Consider the following 17584-nt stretch of genomic DNA (forward strand, 5'->3'; position numbering starts at 1 on the left):
ACCCCCCTCCCTTATAATGCCCCATGCAGGATGTCACCCCCCCCTCCCTTATAATGCCCCATGCAGGATGTTACACCCCCCCCTCGCTTACAATGCCCCATGCAGGATGTCAGACCCCCCCTCCCTTATAATGTTCCATGCAGGATGTCACACACCCCTCTCGCTTATAATGCCCCATGCAGGATGTCACCCCCCCCTCCCTTATAATGTCTCATGCAGGATGTCACACACCCCCCTCCCTTATAATGCCTCATGCAGGATGTCACACACCCCCCTCGCTTATAATGCCCCATGCAGGATGTCACACACACCCCCTCTCTTATAATGCCCCATGCATGATGTCACAACCCCCCTCCCTTATAATGCCCCATGCAGGATGTCACACACCCCCACCTCACCCCCCCCCCATATAATGCCCCATGTAGGATGTCACACACACCCACCTCACCCCCCATATAATGCCCCATGCAGGATGTCAGACCCCCCCACCTCACCCCCCCCACATAATGCCCCATGCAGGACGTCACACACCCCCACCTCACCCCCCCATATAATGCCCCATGCAGGATGTCACACACCCCCACCTCACCCCCCCCATATAATGTCCCATGCAGGATGTCACCCCCCACCTCACCTCCCCCCATATAATGCCCCATGCAGGATGTCACACATCCCCACCTCACCCCCCCATATAATGCCCCATGCAGGATGTCACACACCCCCACCTCACCCCCCTATATATTGCCCCATGTAGGATGTCACACACCCCCACCTCACCCCCCCCATATAATGCCCCATGCAGGATGTCACACACCCCCACCTCACCCCCCATATAATGCCCCATGCAGGTTGTCACACACCCCCACCTCACCCCCTCCACATAATGCCCCATGCAGGATGTCACACACCCCCACCTCACCCTCCCCATATAATGCCCCATGCAGGATGTCACACACACCCACCTCAGCCCCCCATATAATGCCCCATGCAGGATGTCACACACCCCCACCTCACCCCCCATATAATGCCCCATGCAGGATGTCACACACCCCCACCTCACCCTCCCCATATAATGCCCCATGCAGGATGTCACACACCCCCACCTCACCCCCCTCCCTTATACTGCCACAGGCCTCCATTCAATAAAAAAAAAAAATGAAATACACACCTCACTCCTCACCTGCGGCCGCTGCTTCGGACTCCAGCGTCGCCGGCCTCATCCCGCTCTGCGCTGTGACTGCGCAGGAGAGAGCGCCCTCTGACCTGAGACGCCACAGTGCAGCAGCTGCGGAGGATGCAGGAGCTGCTGCGGAGGCACGGGGAGGGGTAAGTATTGTGCCGGGGCCCTGAGCAAGCGGGGGGAGAGCGGGCGCTGACACCGCTCTCCTCCGTTCACGGCTCCCATAGGGCAGCGGGGAGCCCGACGGCGAGTGGGTCCCTCCGCCTGCTCAGGGCCCCCTGCATTTGCCTGGGTGTGCTGGGTGCTGACGCCGGCCCTGCATATAATACTGGTGGATAAAACAAGACTGAGCACAAGACCTTCACAGCCGTCTACACATCATAGGGGAGATCTCATGACACCTTCTCTCCATCTACCTGATGATCCTGAGGAACATTGGGATCTTCTTGTTTACAGTCCTGTGGAAGAAGAGGACGGGGACATCTCTCTGGTGTTGTCCTCTTACTGGATAGATCTGGAGGAAACACATACAGGGACTGAATTCATTCTTTACATACAGATAATTATAGGCTGTGTGTATTTAGTCCTATTACCTGGAGATGTGAGTGGCTGGGGAACCTCCATCATGATGTCTTTGTACAGATTTTTGTGTCCCTCTAAATACTCCCACTCCTCCATGGAGAAATAGATGGTGACGTCCTGACACCTTATAGGAACCTGACACATACAATAATAATGTCATCACCGCAATCCCTTCATATCGTTACTGTATAATGTCCCAGCATTCCCAGCAGTGTCACCTCTCCAGTCAGCAGCTCAATCATCTTGTAGGTGAGTTCTAGGATCTTCTGGTCATTGATGACCTCATGTATCAGGGGGTGAGATGGAGGTCCTGTGATTGGGCTCAGGAGTCTCGCCCTTCCCTCAGACACAGGGTCCTGACAGCACTTCACTACTGTGTAATCCTGGTTATGGAGAGAGACATTAATAAATCTCACTACAGACATTTCCAGAGTCCTCACCTCTCCAGTTCAGTCCATCTGTTATTCCCATAGATAAGAATGATGTAATGTGACGTCATCAGAATCTCTCACCTCTCCAGTAAGCCGGAAGAGGATCTCTAGGGTGAGGTGTAATATTTTCTCTGCTATCTTGTCCTTGTCCATATCCAGTTTTGATGGGTAAATCAGGAAAACTCTCTTATATAGAAGATTGTCACTGAGCGGATCGAATATTGTAGAGACCTGAATGAAAAGAAGATAAGTAGATGTAACATCATAAAAATCCTGTTTAATAATACAATTACTGGAGATAATTAGGGAAACATATGAGGAGATTTATTATTTTACACTATTTAGTTTTTTTCTTTATATCTGCTAATAAAACAAATATATTTTAGAACACAGCCAACAAGCAGTTTCTTCCTTGGAGTCTGCAGCTGAATACGTTTCTCATAGACTCATCTTCCATAACGCTAATTGTCATCTCATTTACCGACATTGGAATCTGCATTAGTAATACTGCAGGAGATATTCATTGCACGTGACATGAGAAATAACTACTTCATAATGAGGAAAACATTTTCATCTTCTTCTACGGCTCCAGAAACATATTTGGCCAGAGTCCATCACTGACTACATCTCCACCGGCCGTCTATATGAATGTTTCCCGTCTTCCCCAGACTGTAATCTTCTATCTTATTAGATCTTATGTCTGATTCACACACAGAAGTTTGATGTATTTAGAAAACCTTTTTTGTTTACACAAATATTTGGGCAGAAATTATTTGATACCAAAGTCTCCATGTACAATGTTTTATGGGGTTTATTTCTGGCCTTAGGCTTTACTATATTACAAGAAAAACACCAGAAAAAAAGCAGAAATTAAAATGTTTCAAAAGAAAATTGGCACCAACAGTTCTTATAAAAAGAAAAAAACATGCAAAAATCATAAGACACATTTTGTTATTTTCTAACACATTAAACATTTGTTTTAAAATAATTAAATCCTTTGAGCAGCAGAACATAGATGTACACCGCAGGGATGGCACAGATGCCACTGCAACATAAACCCTGGCAGTTTAACCAATTGCTGCTGGCAAAAGGAAACATGGCATCTCAGAAGGTTTGACAGAATTCAGCTGAATGCCCCTCCTCCCCAAGTACTCGATAGTATGGGGCTGCCTAGTTACTATGATACTTAAAAACCTAATAATGGTGTCTTAACCTGCAATGTACGAAAGTCTATTAGGCCGGGCCAGAGGCAGCGTCCAATGAGGTACATTTTAAAGCCCCCATACACATTAGACTAGAGTTGCATGGAAGTAATGAATTGGGGGTTGGCTGACTATATAATGTATTTGGGGGCCTCCCGACAGATGATGTCAGGGCAGAGAAGGATCTGGCATCATTAATTTCAAAGACTAATCCGTTTGTTTTTCCTGTAGATAATCCTCCGCTAGAGGAGTCTGGAGGTGACTCTCTCATACAGACTAGAAGAAAGCTGGAATATTTGTGTGTATGGTGGAGTCGGGAGAGATAGCCGTCTGCCAAATGACCGTTCAGCCAACACTTATCTCGTGTATGGGGCAGTTAAGTACACTACTCAAAAAAATAAAGGGAACACTTAAACAACATAATGTAACTCCAAGTTAATCACACTTCTGTGAAATCAACTTGTCCAGTTATGAAGCAACACTGATTGTGAATCAATTTCTCCTGCTGTTGTGTAAATGGAACAGACAGCAGGTAGAAATGGTAGTCAATTAGCAAGACACCCCCTATAAAGGAGAACATTTCTCTGTTCTCATCCTTTTTGGCTGTTTTGGTCACTTTTGCATTTTATCATTGCTCTCACCCCTAGAGGTACAGTAGCATGAGGCGGTGTCTGCAACCCACAGAAGTTGCTCATGTAGTGCAGCTCATCCAGGATAGCACATCAATGAGAGCTGTGGCAAGAAGGGTATCTGTGTGTCAGCACAGTGTCCAAAGCATGGAGCATATACTGTATCAGGAGACAGGTCAGTACACCAGGAGATGTGGAGGGGGCCGTAGGAGGGCAACAACCCAGCATCAGGACCGCTACCTCCTCCTTTGTGCAAGGAGGAACAGGAGGAGCAGTGTAAGATCCCTGCAAAATGACATCCAACAGGCCACTAACATTTATTTGTCAGCTCAAACTGTCAGAAACAGATTCCATAAGGGTGGTATGAAGGCTCGACGTCCACAAGTGGGTGTTCCGCTTACAGTACAACATGGTGAAGGGTCATTGGCATTTGCCAGAGAACACCAAGATTGGCAGATTCCACATTGGCGCCCTGTGTTCTTCATGGATGAGAGCAGGTTCACACTGCGCACATGTGACAGACGTGATAGAGTCTGGAGATGCTGTGGAGAATGTTCTCCAGCACGATCGGTTTTGCAGTGGGTCAGTAATAGTGTGGGGAGGCATTTCTTTTGAGGGTCGCACAGCCCTCCATGTGCTAGCCATAGGTACCCTGACTGCTATTAGGTACTGGGATGAGATCCTCAGATCCATTGTGAAACCGTATGCAGGTGCAATGATCCCTGTGTTCCTCCTGATGCAGGACAATGCTAGGCCTCATGTGGCTGAAGTGTGTCAGCAGTTTCTGCATGATGAAGGCATTGATGCTTTGGAATGGCCTGCCCGTTCCCCAGACCTGAATCCAATCGAGCACATCTGGGACATCATGCCTTGTTCCATCCACCAATGACACGTTACATGACAGACTTTAGTTTGGCGAAGTCATACTTCCCGACTCTGCAGACCGTATGCTGCCACTGTACTTGGCAGGCCCAGTCCAGATGGTATGGAGATAAATGAAGGAGACCAAAGTCCAAAAATAAACTTTACTTTACTTAACAAGAACTTGATGACAAGTATATATATGAGATAACAGGCACAACACTTTGTGAATGTTTCTCCTGCATTATGCAGAGTCAAGAACTTTATGGTTACATGTGGCGGTACATAACTTTTGTTAAAAGCTACAACAGTCCAGCAAGCCATTATGGGAAGGTCCATCATCCCTGTGGGGACCATACAGGTTGAGATGTGTCGATACAGCCCCTCAGGGCAACTCAGAGCTCCCAGTTGATTTGAGGACCTCACTGGCTGAGGTGCATTGGTACGACTCCTCACTAGTACTTTCAAAGTCCATTCGATGAAGGCCACACACTCATTGCTGTGGCACTGCATGTTCAGCTCTTCTTAGGAGAACAGATGTCCCACTTATGCGACACTGTAGCTTCCTCTAGTATAGACAACTCTTTGTTTAAATCCTGTTCGTCTAAGATAAGGAATCCTTCCTTAACTTAATTCCCTTTACTCACAGTGGCATGTAAAGGTTTAAACACCCATGGTCAAAATTACAAAACGGAAAATGGGCCAATGCAAAAGTTTGGACACCCTGCATGGTTAGTACCTAGTAGCACCACCTTTTGCAAGTTTCACAGCTTGTAAACGCTTTTTGTAGCCAGACAAGAGTTTTTAAATTCTTGTTTGAGGGATTTTCATCCATTCTTCCTTGGAAAATTCTTCCAGTTCCATGAGATTCCTGGGTCGTCTTGCATGCACTGCTATTTTCATGCACAGATTTTCAATGATGTTCAGATCAGAGGACTGTGAGGGCCATTGTAAAACCTTCATCTTGTGCCTTTGAGGTTGTCTATTGTGGATTTTGAAGTGTGTTTAGAATCCATTATCCATTTGAAGAAGCCATCCTCTTTGCAACATCAGCTTTTTTTACAGATGGTTTTATTGCATTAAGAATTTGTTGAAACTTCATTGAATCCATTCTTCTCTCTACCCATGAAATAATCCCATGCCATTGGCTGCAAAACAACCCTAAAGCATGATTGATCCACCTCCAGACTTAATGGTTGGCAAGGTGTTCTTTTCTTGAAATTCTGTGCCCTTTTTTCTCCACACATACCTTTGTTCTTTGTGGCCAAAGAGTTTTATTTTAACCTCATCAGTCCACAGAACATGTTTCCAAAATGCGTCAGGCTTGTTTAGATGTTCTTTTGCATACTACTGACACAGAATTTTATAGTGAGGACGCAGGAGAGGTTTTCTTCTGATGACTCTTTCATGAAGGCCATATTTGAGCAGGTGTCTCTGAACAGTAGAAAAATGTGCAACAACTAAAGAGTCTTCTAAATGTTTCTGAAGGTCTTTTGCAGTCAAGGGGGGGTTTCTGATTTGCCTCTCCAGCAATCCTACGAGCAGCTCTCACTGAAATTTAGCTTGGTTTTCCTTGCTGTTGCTGTTAACTGCCATTTCTTAATTACATTTCGAACTGAGGAAAGAGTGTAAAGATAAGTGTCCTAAAATATGTATGCATATATATATATATATATATATATATATATATATATATATATATATATATATATATATATATATATATATATATTTATTTATTTATTTGTCTTATCCCGTCTGTCTTTCTGTCTGTCCTGGAAATCCCAGGTCGCTGATTGGTCCGGCTGCGCGGCCAATCAGCGACGCGGCATTTCCGAAAAACATGGCGGCCATTAGCGGCTCATGTGCGGCACGGAGGTCAGCAGCGATGCAGCCGGGAGATGCAGCCGGCTGCTCGCAGCATAAGTCCCCCGACCGCAGGCGCCGCTGACCTACACGCGGCTATCGTCGGAAGATCAGTGGCTACGGCCGCTTAACTCCCGAGGACAAGTGTGACGCCCCTCCCCTCCTTTCCCCTCCTCTCCTCTCCCCTCCCCTCTCCTCCCGTCCCTCCCCCCGCTCGATCAGAACCCCGGCACCCGGCGTCATACTTACCACTCCCCGTGCCTGCGCAGCAGCTCCTGTGTCTTCCGCTGCAGCTCTGTGACGTCTCAGGTTAGAGGGCGCGGTGACGTCTTTACACCGTGCTCTCTCCTGAGCGATCATAGCGCACAGTGAGAAGATGCCGGCTACGCTGGAGTCCAGAGAAGCAGTGAGGTGAGTATTGGATTTTTTTTTTTTTTGTATGGGGCCATAGGGGACCTGCTTGGGGAACTATGGGGGGATGTGACATCCTGCATGGGGTATTATATAGGGGGGATGTGACAGCCTGCATGGGGCACTATGGGGGGATGTGACATCCTGCATGGGGTATTATATAGGGGGGATGTGACAGCCTGCATGGGGCACTATGGGGGGATGTGACATCCTGCATGGGGTATTATATAGGGGGGATGTGACAGCCTGCATGGGGCACTATGGGGGGATGTGACATCCTGCATGGGGTATTATATAGGGGGGATGTGACAGCCTGCATGGGGCACTATGGAGAGATGTGACATCCTGCATGGGGTATTATATAGGGGGGATTTGACATCCTGCATTGGGCACTATAGTAGGATGTGACTTCCTGCATGGGGCATTATATAGGGGGGATGTGACATCCTGCATGGGGTATTATATACGGGGGATGTGACATCCAGCATGGGGTATTATATACGGGGGATGTGACATCCTGCATGGGGTATTATATGCATGGGGTATTATATAGGGGGGGATGTGACTTCCTGCATGGGGCATTATAAGGGAGGGGGGGGATGTGACATCCTGCACGAGGCATTATAAAGGAGGGTCGGGAGACATATGCTAGAATACCCGATGGGTTAGAATCGGGTCACTATCTAATATATATATATATATATATATATATATATATATATATATATATATATATATATATATATATATATATATATATATATATATATATATATATATATATACACAGTACAGACCAAAAGTTTGGACACACCTTCTCATTTAAAGATTTTTCTGTATTCATGACTATGAAAATTGTACATTCACACTGAAGGCATCAAAACTATCAATTAACACCTGTGGAATTATATACTTAACAAAAAAAGTGTGAAAGAACTGAAAATATGTCTTATATTCTAGGTTCTTCAAAGTAGCCACCTTTTGTTTTGATGACTGCTTTGCACACTCTTGGCATTCTCTTGATGAGCTTCAAGAGGTAGTCACCGGAAATGGTATTCCAACAATCTTGAAGGAGTTCCCAGAGATGCTTAGCACTTGTAGGCCCTTTTGCCTTCACTCTGCGGTCCAGCTCACCCCAAACCATATATATATATATATATATATATATATACACATGCATACATATATATGCACAGTACAGACCAAAAGTTTGGACACACCTTCTCATTTAAAGATTTTTCTGTATTCTCATGACTATGTAGAGTCCATCCATTCACCTTTTCTGCGTCGCACAAAGACACGGTGGTTGGAACCAAAGTTCTCAAATTTGGACTCATCAGACCAAAGCACAGATTTCCACTGGTCTAATGTCCATTCCTTGTGATCTTTAGTGAAACAAGTCTCTTCTGCTTGTTGCCTGTCCTTAGCAGTGGTTTCCTAGCAGCTATTTTACCATGAAGGCCTGCTGCACAAAGTCTCCTCTTAACAGTTGTTGAAGAGATGTGTCTGCTACTAGAACTCTGTGTGGCATTGACCTGGTCTCTAATCTGAGCTGCTGTTCACTTGCGATTTCTGAGGCTGGTGACTCGGATAAACTTATCCTCAGAAGCAGAGGTGACTCTTGGTCTTCCTTTCCTTGGGCGGTCCTCATGTGAGCCAGTTTCTTTGCAGCGCTTGATGGTTTTTGCAACTGTACTTGGGGACACTTTCACCAGACTTCTGCACAACACAACTGATGGTCCCAACCCCATTTATAAGGCAAGAAATCCCACTTATTAAACCTGACAGGGCACACCTGTGAAGTGAAAACCATTTCCGGTGACTACCTCTTGAAGCTCATCAAGAGAATGCCAAGAGTGTGCAAAGCAGTCATCAAAGCAAAAGGTGGCTACTTTGAAGAACCTAGAATATAAGACATATTTTCAGTTGTTTCACACTTTTTTGTTAAGTATATAATCCCACATGTGTTAATTCATAGTTTTGATGCCTTCAGTGTGAATGTACAATTTTCATAGTCATGAAAATACAAAAAAAAATCTTTAAATGAGAAGGTGTGTCCAAACTTTTGGTCTGTACTGTATGTTTTTTTCATACTACCATGTATGCGAATGCATATATATACACAGGTGCATCTCACTAGAAAATCATCAAAAAGTCAATTTATTTCAGTTCTTCAATAAAAAAAGGAAACTCATATTATATAGAGTCATTACAAACAGGGTGATCCATTTAAATTGTTTAGTTCTGTTAATGTTGATGATTATGGCTTAAAGCCAATGAAAACACAAAACAGTCATTATCTCAGAAAATTAGAATAATTAACAAAAAAACATCTGCAAAGGCTTCCTAAGCATTTAAAAAGGTCCCTTAGTCTGTTTCAGTAGGCTCCACAATCATGGGGAAAACTGCTGACTTGACAGATGTCCAGAAGGCAGTCATTGACACACCCCACAAGGAGGGTAAGCCACAAAAGGCCATTGCTAAAGAAGCTGGTTGTTCACAGAGTGCTGTATCCAAGCATATTAATGGAAAGTTGAGTGGAAGGAAAAAGTGTGATAGAAAAAGGTGCACAAGCAACCGGGATAACTGCGGCCTTGAAAGGATTGTTAAGAAAAGGCCATTCAAAAATGTAGGGGAGATTCCCAAGGAGTGGACTGCTGCTGGAGTCATTGTTTCAAGAGCCACCACACACAAACGTATCCAGGACATGGGCTACAAGTGTCGCATTCCTTGTGTGTCAAGCCACTCATGACCAATAGACAGTGCCAGAAGCGTCTTACCTGGGCCAAGGAGAAAAAGAGCTGGACTTTTGCTCAGTAGTCCAAGGTGTTTTCAGATTAAAGTAATTTTGCATTTCATTTGGAAATCAAGGTCCCAGAGTCTGGAGGAAGAATGGAGAGGTCACAATCCAAGCTGCTTGAGGTCTAGTGTGAAGTTTCCACAATCAGTGATGGTTTGGGGAGCCATGTCATCTGCTGGTGTAGGTCCACTATGTTTTATCAAGACCAAAGTCAGAGCAGTCGTCTACCAGGAAATTTTAGAGCACTTCATGCTTCCCTCTGCTGACAAGTTTTTTGGAGATGGAAATTTCATTCTCCAGCAGGACTTGGCACCTGTCCAATCTATGAGGTATTGTCAAGAGGAAGACGAGAGACCCCAGACGCAACAATGCAGACGAGCTGAAGTCTGCTATCAAAGCCACCTGGGCTTCCATAACACCTCAGCAGTGCCACAGGCTGATCGCCTCCATGCCACATTGCCACATTGATGCAGGAATTGATGCAAAAGGAGCCCCGACCAAGTATTGAGTGCATTTACTGAACATACATTTCAGTAGGCCAACATTTCGGATTTTAAAAGCATTTTTCAAGCTGCAGTCATCAAATATTCTAATTTACTGCGATAATGACTTTTGTGTTTTCATTGGCTGTAAGCAATAATCATCAACATTAACAGAAATAAACACTTGAAATAGATCACTCTGTTTGTAATGACTCTATATAATATATGAGTTTCACTTTTTGTATTGAAGAACTCAAATAAATTATCTTTTTGATGATATTCTAATTTAGTGAGAAGTACCTGTATAAGCATTTGCCTTATAATGCCTATGTCCCCATGTGTCCCCACACTTATATATGTCCACATGAACATGAATATAATTGTGCCACCACACATATATAGTTGGCCCCCTTATAATAATTCCCCCACTGCATGTCAAAAGAAGATGGACAGATGTTCATCTATTGCCTGTGACTATAGGCTGACGTGGTTAATTACCATGTTAGTAGAGAGTCACACTGCTAGGACAAAAGGATCAAAGAGATCCTTTGTCCTGGTAACAGCCGCTGCCTGCAGGGGTCCAGATGCCAGCACTGATATAATCATATCAGTGTGGGCACTGGCACTTCAAAGCGCACTGCCGCTGGGTGCGCACAGGTGCATACAGGGATGCCTGTGCATACAGTGTCATCATAACGCCATGCTGGCACTCGCGTCCTGCATGCACGGCAGGAGGAGGGCGGAGGTCGTGGCAAAACGGCAGTGCTTGCACGCTCTACTCTTCTACTTCCCTGCCTGCCTCCACCTGACCTGCCACTGTTCCCCTCCTCTCTAGCCCCACGTGTCATCCTTTGCCCGCAGTCCCTTCATCTCCTCTACTCTCCAGCCTCAGCCCTGCTCCCGTCCTGCACTGTACTCCGCAGCAGCCCCTTCATCCATGGGCGCCTCCTCCTCTCTGTGTCATCCTCTGGCTGCAGTCCCTTCATCTCCTCTGCTCTCCAGCCTCAGCCCTGCTCCCGTCCTGCACTGTACTCCGCAGCAGCCCCTTCATCCATGGCCCCCTCCTCCTCTGTGTCATCCTTTGCCCGCAGTCCCTTCATCTCCTCTGCTCTCCAGCCTCAGCCCCTGCTCCCATCCTGCACTGTACTCCGCAGCAGCCCCTTCATCCATGGCCCACTCCTCCTCTCTGTGTCATCCTTTGCCTGCAGTCCCTTTATCTCTTCTGCTCTCCAGCCTCAGCCCTGCTCCCATCCTGCACTGTACTCCGCAAAAGCCCCTTCATCCATGGCCTCCTCCTCCTCCTCTCTCCATGTCCTCTCTGTGTGCCGCAGCGGGCAGCCTGTCACACTCTGCTGCTCACCTTCTGACCTGATCTTCTGCCTCGCTTCACCCCCCAGGACCCCAGCGTTCCTTCTGGCTGCAGTACCCCCTCTCCTACCATCAAGCAACTGTGGTCATCCTCAAGGAGGATCTTCAGCCTCACAGTACCTGGCCTCTGCTAAATATCGCCCCTTGTTCTCTGTAGGGATAGTTAGTGATGGGCGGGCGGACTGTTATTAATGTATGTATGTTTTTAGGTAAGTGGGTGGGAAGTATAATTAGGTTACTGTGGGGCTAATTATATATTATTATTGTGTACTGTGATAGTGTGGTAATTAGTAGTATAATAACTGAAGACTTGTGTGTAATAAATATCTTTCATTGATACACGGTTTCTTCTCAGTTAGTCGCTGTTCAGTATAGTTTATAACAAGGGAATCGGAGTACGTAAAATGTGAGGTATTAGCCGGATATTGGTTACTGATGGTCAAGGCCGGCATTAATAATTAATATACGGAATACCACCCTGTAACAAAGGGCAAATTGAAAATGCTTTGTTATCTTCTTATAGCCTTCTCCTGCTTTGTGGCCTCCACCATTTTCATTTTCAGAGTGCTAGGCAGCTGCTTAGAAGAACCCATGGCTGCTGTTTTTTGGCACAAGGTTAGAGGAGGCTGGATTTTTATAAATCTGGGAAATTTCCATCACCTGGCCTTTCCTAACGATGATAGTGAACAAGCCATAACCCTAAGGTATGTGCGCACATTGAGTATTTGGTGCAGAAATTTCGGCACCGTTTCTGCATCTCTTTGCAGCAAAAACACAGCGGCTAATTAAGGTCAGAGACCTTGGTCAAACTGAGTCTCCACACTACAGTTGTGATGTAGTGACGTCTTTGTGCCTGCAGTGCACGGAGTCTCAGACTCACAGACAAATGCTGAATGGTGGATCAGGGAGCTTTCAACTCCTGATTCACTATTCTATTCAATGGTATCACCATCATAGGAATGTCGATGTCGCTGAAACGGTGATGATGGGGAAGGAGAGGGAAGTCCGAGATACTGTTGTGGCAAAGTTTAAAGCCAGATTTGGATACAAAAAGATTTCCCAAGTTTTAAACATCTCAAGGAGCACTATGCAAACGATCATATTGAAATGGAAGGAGTATCAGACCACTGCAAATCTACCAAGACCCAGTCGTCCCTCTAAACTTTCATCTCGAACAAGGAGAAGACTGATCAGAGATGCAGTCAAAAGGCCCATGATCACTCTGGATGAACTGCAGAGATCTACAGCTGAGGTGGGAGAGTCTGTCCATTGGACAACAATCAGTCGTACACTGCACAAATCTGGCCTTTATGGAAGAGTGGCAAGAAGAAAGCCATTTCTCAAAGATATCCATAAAGTCTCGTTTGAAGTTTGCCACAAGCCACCTGGGAGACACACCAAACATGTGGAATAAGGTGCTCTGGTCAGATGAAACCAAAATCAAACTTTTTGGCCACAATGCAAAATAATATGTTTGGCGTAAAAGCAACACAGCTCATCACCCTCAAAACACCATCCCCACTGTCAATCATGGTGGTGGCAGCATGATGGTTTGGGCCGGCTTTTCTTCAGCAGGGACAGGGAAGATGGTTAAAATTGATGGGAAGATGGACGGAGCCAAATAGAGGACCATTCTGGAAGAAAACCTGTTGGAGTCTGCAAAAGACCTGAGACTGGGATGGAGATTTATCTTCCAACAAGACAATGATCCCAAACATAAAGCAAAATCTACAATGGAATGGTTCAAAAATAAACGTATCCAGGTGTTAGAATGGCCAAGTCAAAGTCCAGACCTGAATCCAATCGAGAATCTGTGGAAAGAGCTGAAAATTGCTGTTCACAAATGCCCTCCATCCAATCTCACTAAGCTCGAGCTGTTTTGCAAGGAAGAATGGGCAAGAATTTCAGCCTCTCGATGTGCAAAACTGATAGAGACATACCCCAAGCAACTTGCAGCTGTAATCGCAGCAAAAGGTGGCGCTACAAAGTATTAACTCAAGGGGGCCGAATAAAATTGCACGCCACACTTTTCAGTTTTTAATTTGTTAAAAAAGTTTAAAATATCCAATAAATTCCGTTACACTTCACGATTGTGTTCCACTTGTTGCTGATTCTTCCCCAAAAAATTTGATTTTTTTATCTTTATGTTTGAAGCCAGAAACGTGGCAAAAGGTAGAAAAGTTCAAGGGGGCCAAATACTTTCACAATGCACTGTATATCAAAAAAATACACTGATGCATTAAATAGGCTCAGATATGTCTCAAGGTATATATAAAGAAAAGGGTATGGTAGTCATCGGAGAATGGTTCAATAATCTGTCTCAATGTGTTTTCCCAACAGCTTCATCAGGAGGCTTGATGATAATTCATGATGTTCAGCATAGTGTGTCTAATAGCCATGTATAAATATCCCACTTCATCCAAAACCCCTCCCCAGACTAGGAGACCCATTCCCATTTCTAGAGGTGAATTGTCATAGGATATACAGAATGGAGTCTGTCTACAATAATGTACTGCACCTGCGCTACTTCTCATGAGCTAGAGGTCCAATAATGTCCATCCCCTAGTGTGCATGTCCGGAAGTGACGTGCTTTACACTGAAACACCCGATAAACTGATTGCCGCCGCGCCACTCTTACCTGTGACTGCGCATGCCCGTAGTTATGCACTCCATACCAGAGAGCATCTATAGTCATTGTCAGTGATTGCGCATGCCCAGATGTGTGTATTCTATACTGGAGAGCATTACAGTCTCCTATCTATGACTGGGCATGCGTTCCACTCTGGAGCGCATTATGAATTCGGATTGCGTTCCAGCAATATAGAAAATCCTAACTCTGAGATCAGTGTCATGGGAGACTAAAAACAAGTATTGCACATCCTCCCATCATGTAATAGGCATGTAGATCTACTTTATTACTACATAAAATATGGGATGATGGCCAACAGCATGTTCCTAAATGGTCAAATTTGACCCATATTGCATAATTCGAGATACACAAGGATCACCACACTTGTTAGTTACTAAATAGTATAAGTGTGTGATATACAGTACAGATCAAAAGTTTGGACACACCTTCTCATTTAAAGATTTTTCTGTATTTTCATGACTATGAAAATTGTACATTCACACTGAAGGCATCAAAACTACGAATTAACACATGTGGGATTATATACTTAACAAAAAAGTGTGAAACAACTGAAAATATGTCTTATATTCTAGGTTCTTCAAAGTAGCCACCTTTTGCTTTGATGACAGCTTTGCACACTCTTGGCATTCTCTTGATGAACTTCAAGAGGTAGTCACCGGAAATGGCCTTCCAACAATCTTGAAAGAGTTCCCAGAGATGCTTAGCACTTGTTGGCCCTTTTGCCTTCACTCTGCGGTCCAGCTCACCCCAAACCATCTCGATTGGGTTCAGGTCTGGTGACTGTGGAGGCCAGGTCATCTGGCGTAGCACCCCATCACTCTCCTCCTTGGTCAAATAGCCCTTACACAGCCTGGAGGTGTGTTTGGGGTCATTGTCCTGTTGAAAAATAAATGATGGTCCAACTAAACGTAAACCGGATGGAATAGCATGCCGCTGCAAGATGCTGTGGTAGCCATGCTGGTTCAGTATGCCTTCAATTTTGAATAAATCCCCAACAGTGTCACCAGCAAAGCACCCCTACACCATCACACCTCCTCCTCCATGCTTCATGGTGGGAACCAGGCAAGTAGAGTCCATCCGTTCACCTTTTCTGCGTCGCACAAAGACACGGTGGTTGGAATCAAAGATCTCAAATTTGGACTCATCAGACCAAAGCACAGATTTCCACTGGTCTAATGTCCATTCCTTGTGTTCTTTAGCCCAAACAAGTCTCTTCTGCTTGTTGCCTGTCCTTAGGAGTGGTTTCCTAGCAGCTATTTTACCATGAAGGCCTGTTGCACAAAGTCTTCTCTTAACAGTTGTTGTAGAGATGTGACTGCTGCTAGAACTGTGTGTGGCATTGACCTGGTCTCTAATCTGAGCTGCTGTTAACCAGCGATTTCTGAGGCTGGTGACTCAGATAAACTTATCCTCAGAAGCAGAGGTGACTCTTGGTCTTCCTTTCCTGGGGCGGTCCTCATGTGAGCCAGTTTCTTTGTAGGAATTGATGGTTTTTGCAACTGCACTTGGGGACACTTTCAAAGTTTTCCCAATTTTTCGCACTGACTGACCTTCATTTCTTAAAGTAATGATGGCCACTCGTTTTTCTTTACTTAACTGCTGTTTTCTTGCCATAATACAAATTCTAACAGTCTATTCAGTAGGACTATCAGATGTGTATCCACCAGACTTCTGCACAACACAACTGATGGTCCCAACCCCATTTATAAGGCAAGAAATCCCACTTATTAAACCTGACAGGGCACACCTGTGAAGTGAAAAACATTTCCGGTGACTACCTCTTGAAGCTCATCAAGAGAATGCCAAGAGTGTGCAAAGCAGTCATCAAAGCAAAAGGTGGCTACTTTGAAGAACCTAGAATATAAGACATATTTTCAGTTGTTTCACACTTTTTTGTTAAGTATATAATTCCACATGTGTTAATTCATAGTTTTGATGCCTTCAGTGTGAATGTACAATTTTCATAGTCATGAAAATACAGAAAAATCTTTAAATGAGAAGGTGTGTCCAAACTTTTGGTCTGTACTGTAACTGATAAGAAATAATTCTGATATAGAAGCTCAGATATCTCGATGAATGACAACAATATGTGAACGCCATTTACAGGAAACTAAGTAGCAATAGTAGAGCATAAAATCCAAAATTATAATCCAGAAATGGGGCTGTATTCACACAAAACAGGCATAGGAAATTTTCTCATTGAGTCCCTTAGGGACCAGTGAATCACGTCTAACAGTCCACTCACTTTTCTTTTTTAGGATACATCTATTGTGATCACCTTCTCTCACATTGGGTTTAACTGCATCAATGATACAAAAGGAAATGTATCAGGTTTCACATTGATGTACACTGTTCATGTGTCTCGCTAATGGGGTGTCCTGACCATGGCGTATATCGCCCAAATGCCCCCTTACTCACCCTCCTGCTAAATAACTCTTGGCTGTGCCTACATTATCTAGGGGGCAGGTGCATGTAGCCATTCGCAAACATTAATCTGACATTTAATGTTTCGTTTGGAGTAATAGCTTCTTCCTGGTAGAGTTGCCTTTCAGCCCATGTTGATATAGTACTCGTTTCACTGTGGTTATTGACACAATCTTACCAGCTTCCGCCATCATCTTCACAAGGTATTTTGCTTTTGTCATTGGATTGATATGCACATGTCGGACCAAACCACGTTCATCTCTGGGACACAGAACCAGTCTCTTTCCTGAGCGGTATGATGTCTGGACATTCCCATCTTGTTTGTACTTGGTATAATTGTTTGTGCAGATGAACGAGGCACCTTCAGGTATCTTGAAATTTTACCCAAGGATGAGTCAGACTTGTGGAAGTCCATAATTCTCTTCCTGACATCTTGACTGATTTCTTTAGACTTTCCCATGATGCTACACAAAAAAGCAGTGTGTTTCAGGTGTGAATTAAAATACATCCACAGGTGTGTCTCTTATTAACTCAGATCAGAAGCTTCCAAACATATGACATCATCATATGGGCAGTCCAGAATTTAAAGGCATAGTAATCTTAGCATATGTAAACTTTTGATTTTGCAGTAAGTAATAAAAATGCCATAAAACATTCTCTCTCCATCATTATTCTGGCATTTGGCAAATATTAAAAAT

The 17584-nt window shown here is 44.5% G+C and overlaps 3 protein-coding genes across 3 annotated transcripts in view; all 3 read right to left on the reverse strand.

Annotated features, from left to right (window-relative positions):
• LOC141207923 (oocyte zinc finger protein XlCOF7.1-like) overlaps positions 1-17584 on the reverse strand; it is a 456010-nt gene that overhangs the window by 430843 nt on the left and 7583 nt on the right. The gene's annotated exons all lie outside the window — the stretch shown is intronic.
• The window catches only part of LOC141207902 (uncharacterized), a 999716-nt gene that overhangs the window by 165350 nt on the left and 816782 nt on the right, over positions 1-17584 (reverse strand). The gene's annotated exons all lie outside the window — the stretch shown is intronic.
• Positions 1-17584, reverse strand: part of LOC141207896 (gastrula zinc finger protein XlCGF66.1-like) — a 66923-nt gene that overhangs the window by 12921 nt on the left and 36418 nt on the right. Inside the window, exons 2-5 of the mRNA XM_073664459.1 lie at positions 2275-2424; positions 1981-2145; positions 1774-1897; positions 1597-1694 (exon numbers count right to left, since the gene is read on the reverse strand). Of these exons, the coding sequence (XP_073520560.1) occupies positions 1597-1694; positions 1774-1897; positions 1981-2145; positions 2275-2346 (459 nt within the window). The 5' untranslated portion in view covers positions 2347-2424. The remainder of the gene's footprint in view (positions 1-1596; positions 1695-1773; positions 1898-1980; positions 2146-2274; positions 2425-17584) is intronic.

This window comes from Phyllobates terribilis, unplaced genomic scaffold (genome assembly GCF_046119375.1).
Source record: "Phyllobates terribilis strain yellow unplaced genomic scaffold, ASM4611937v1 Scaffold_167__1_contigs__length_4167997, whole genome shotgun sequence".
Classification (NCBI taxonomy): domain Eukaryota; kingdom Metazoa; phylum Chordata; class Amphibia; order Anura; family Dendrobatidae; genus Phyllobates; species Phyllobates terribilis.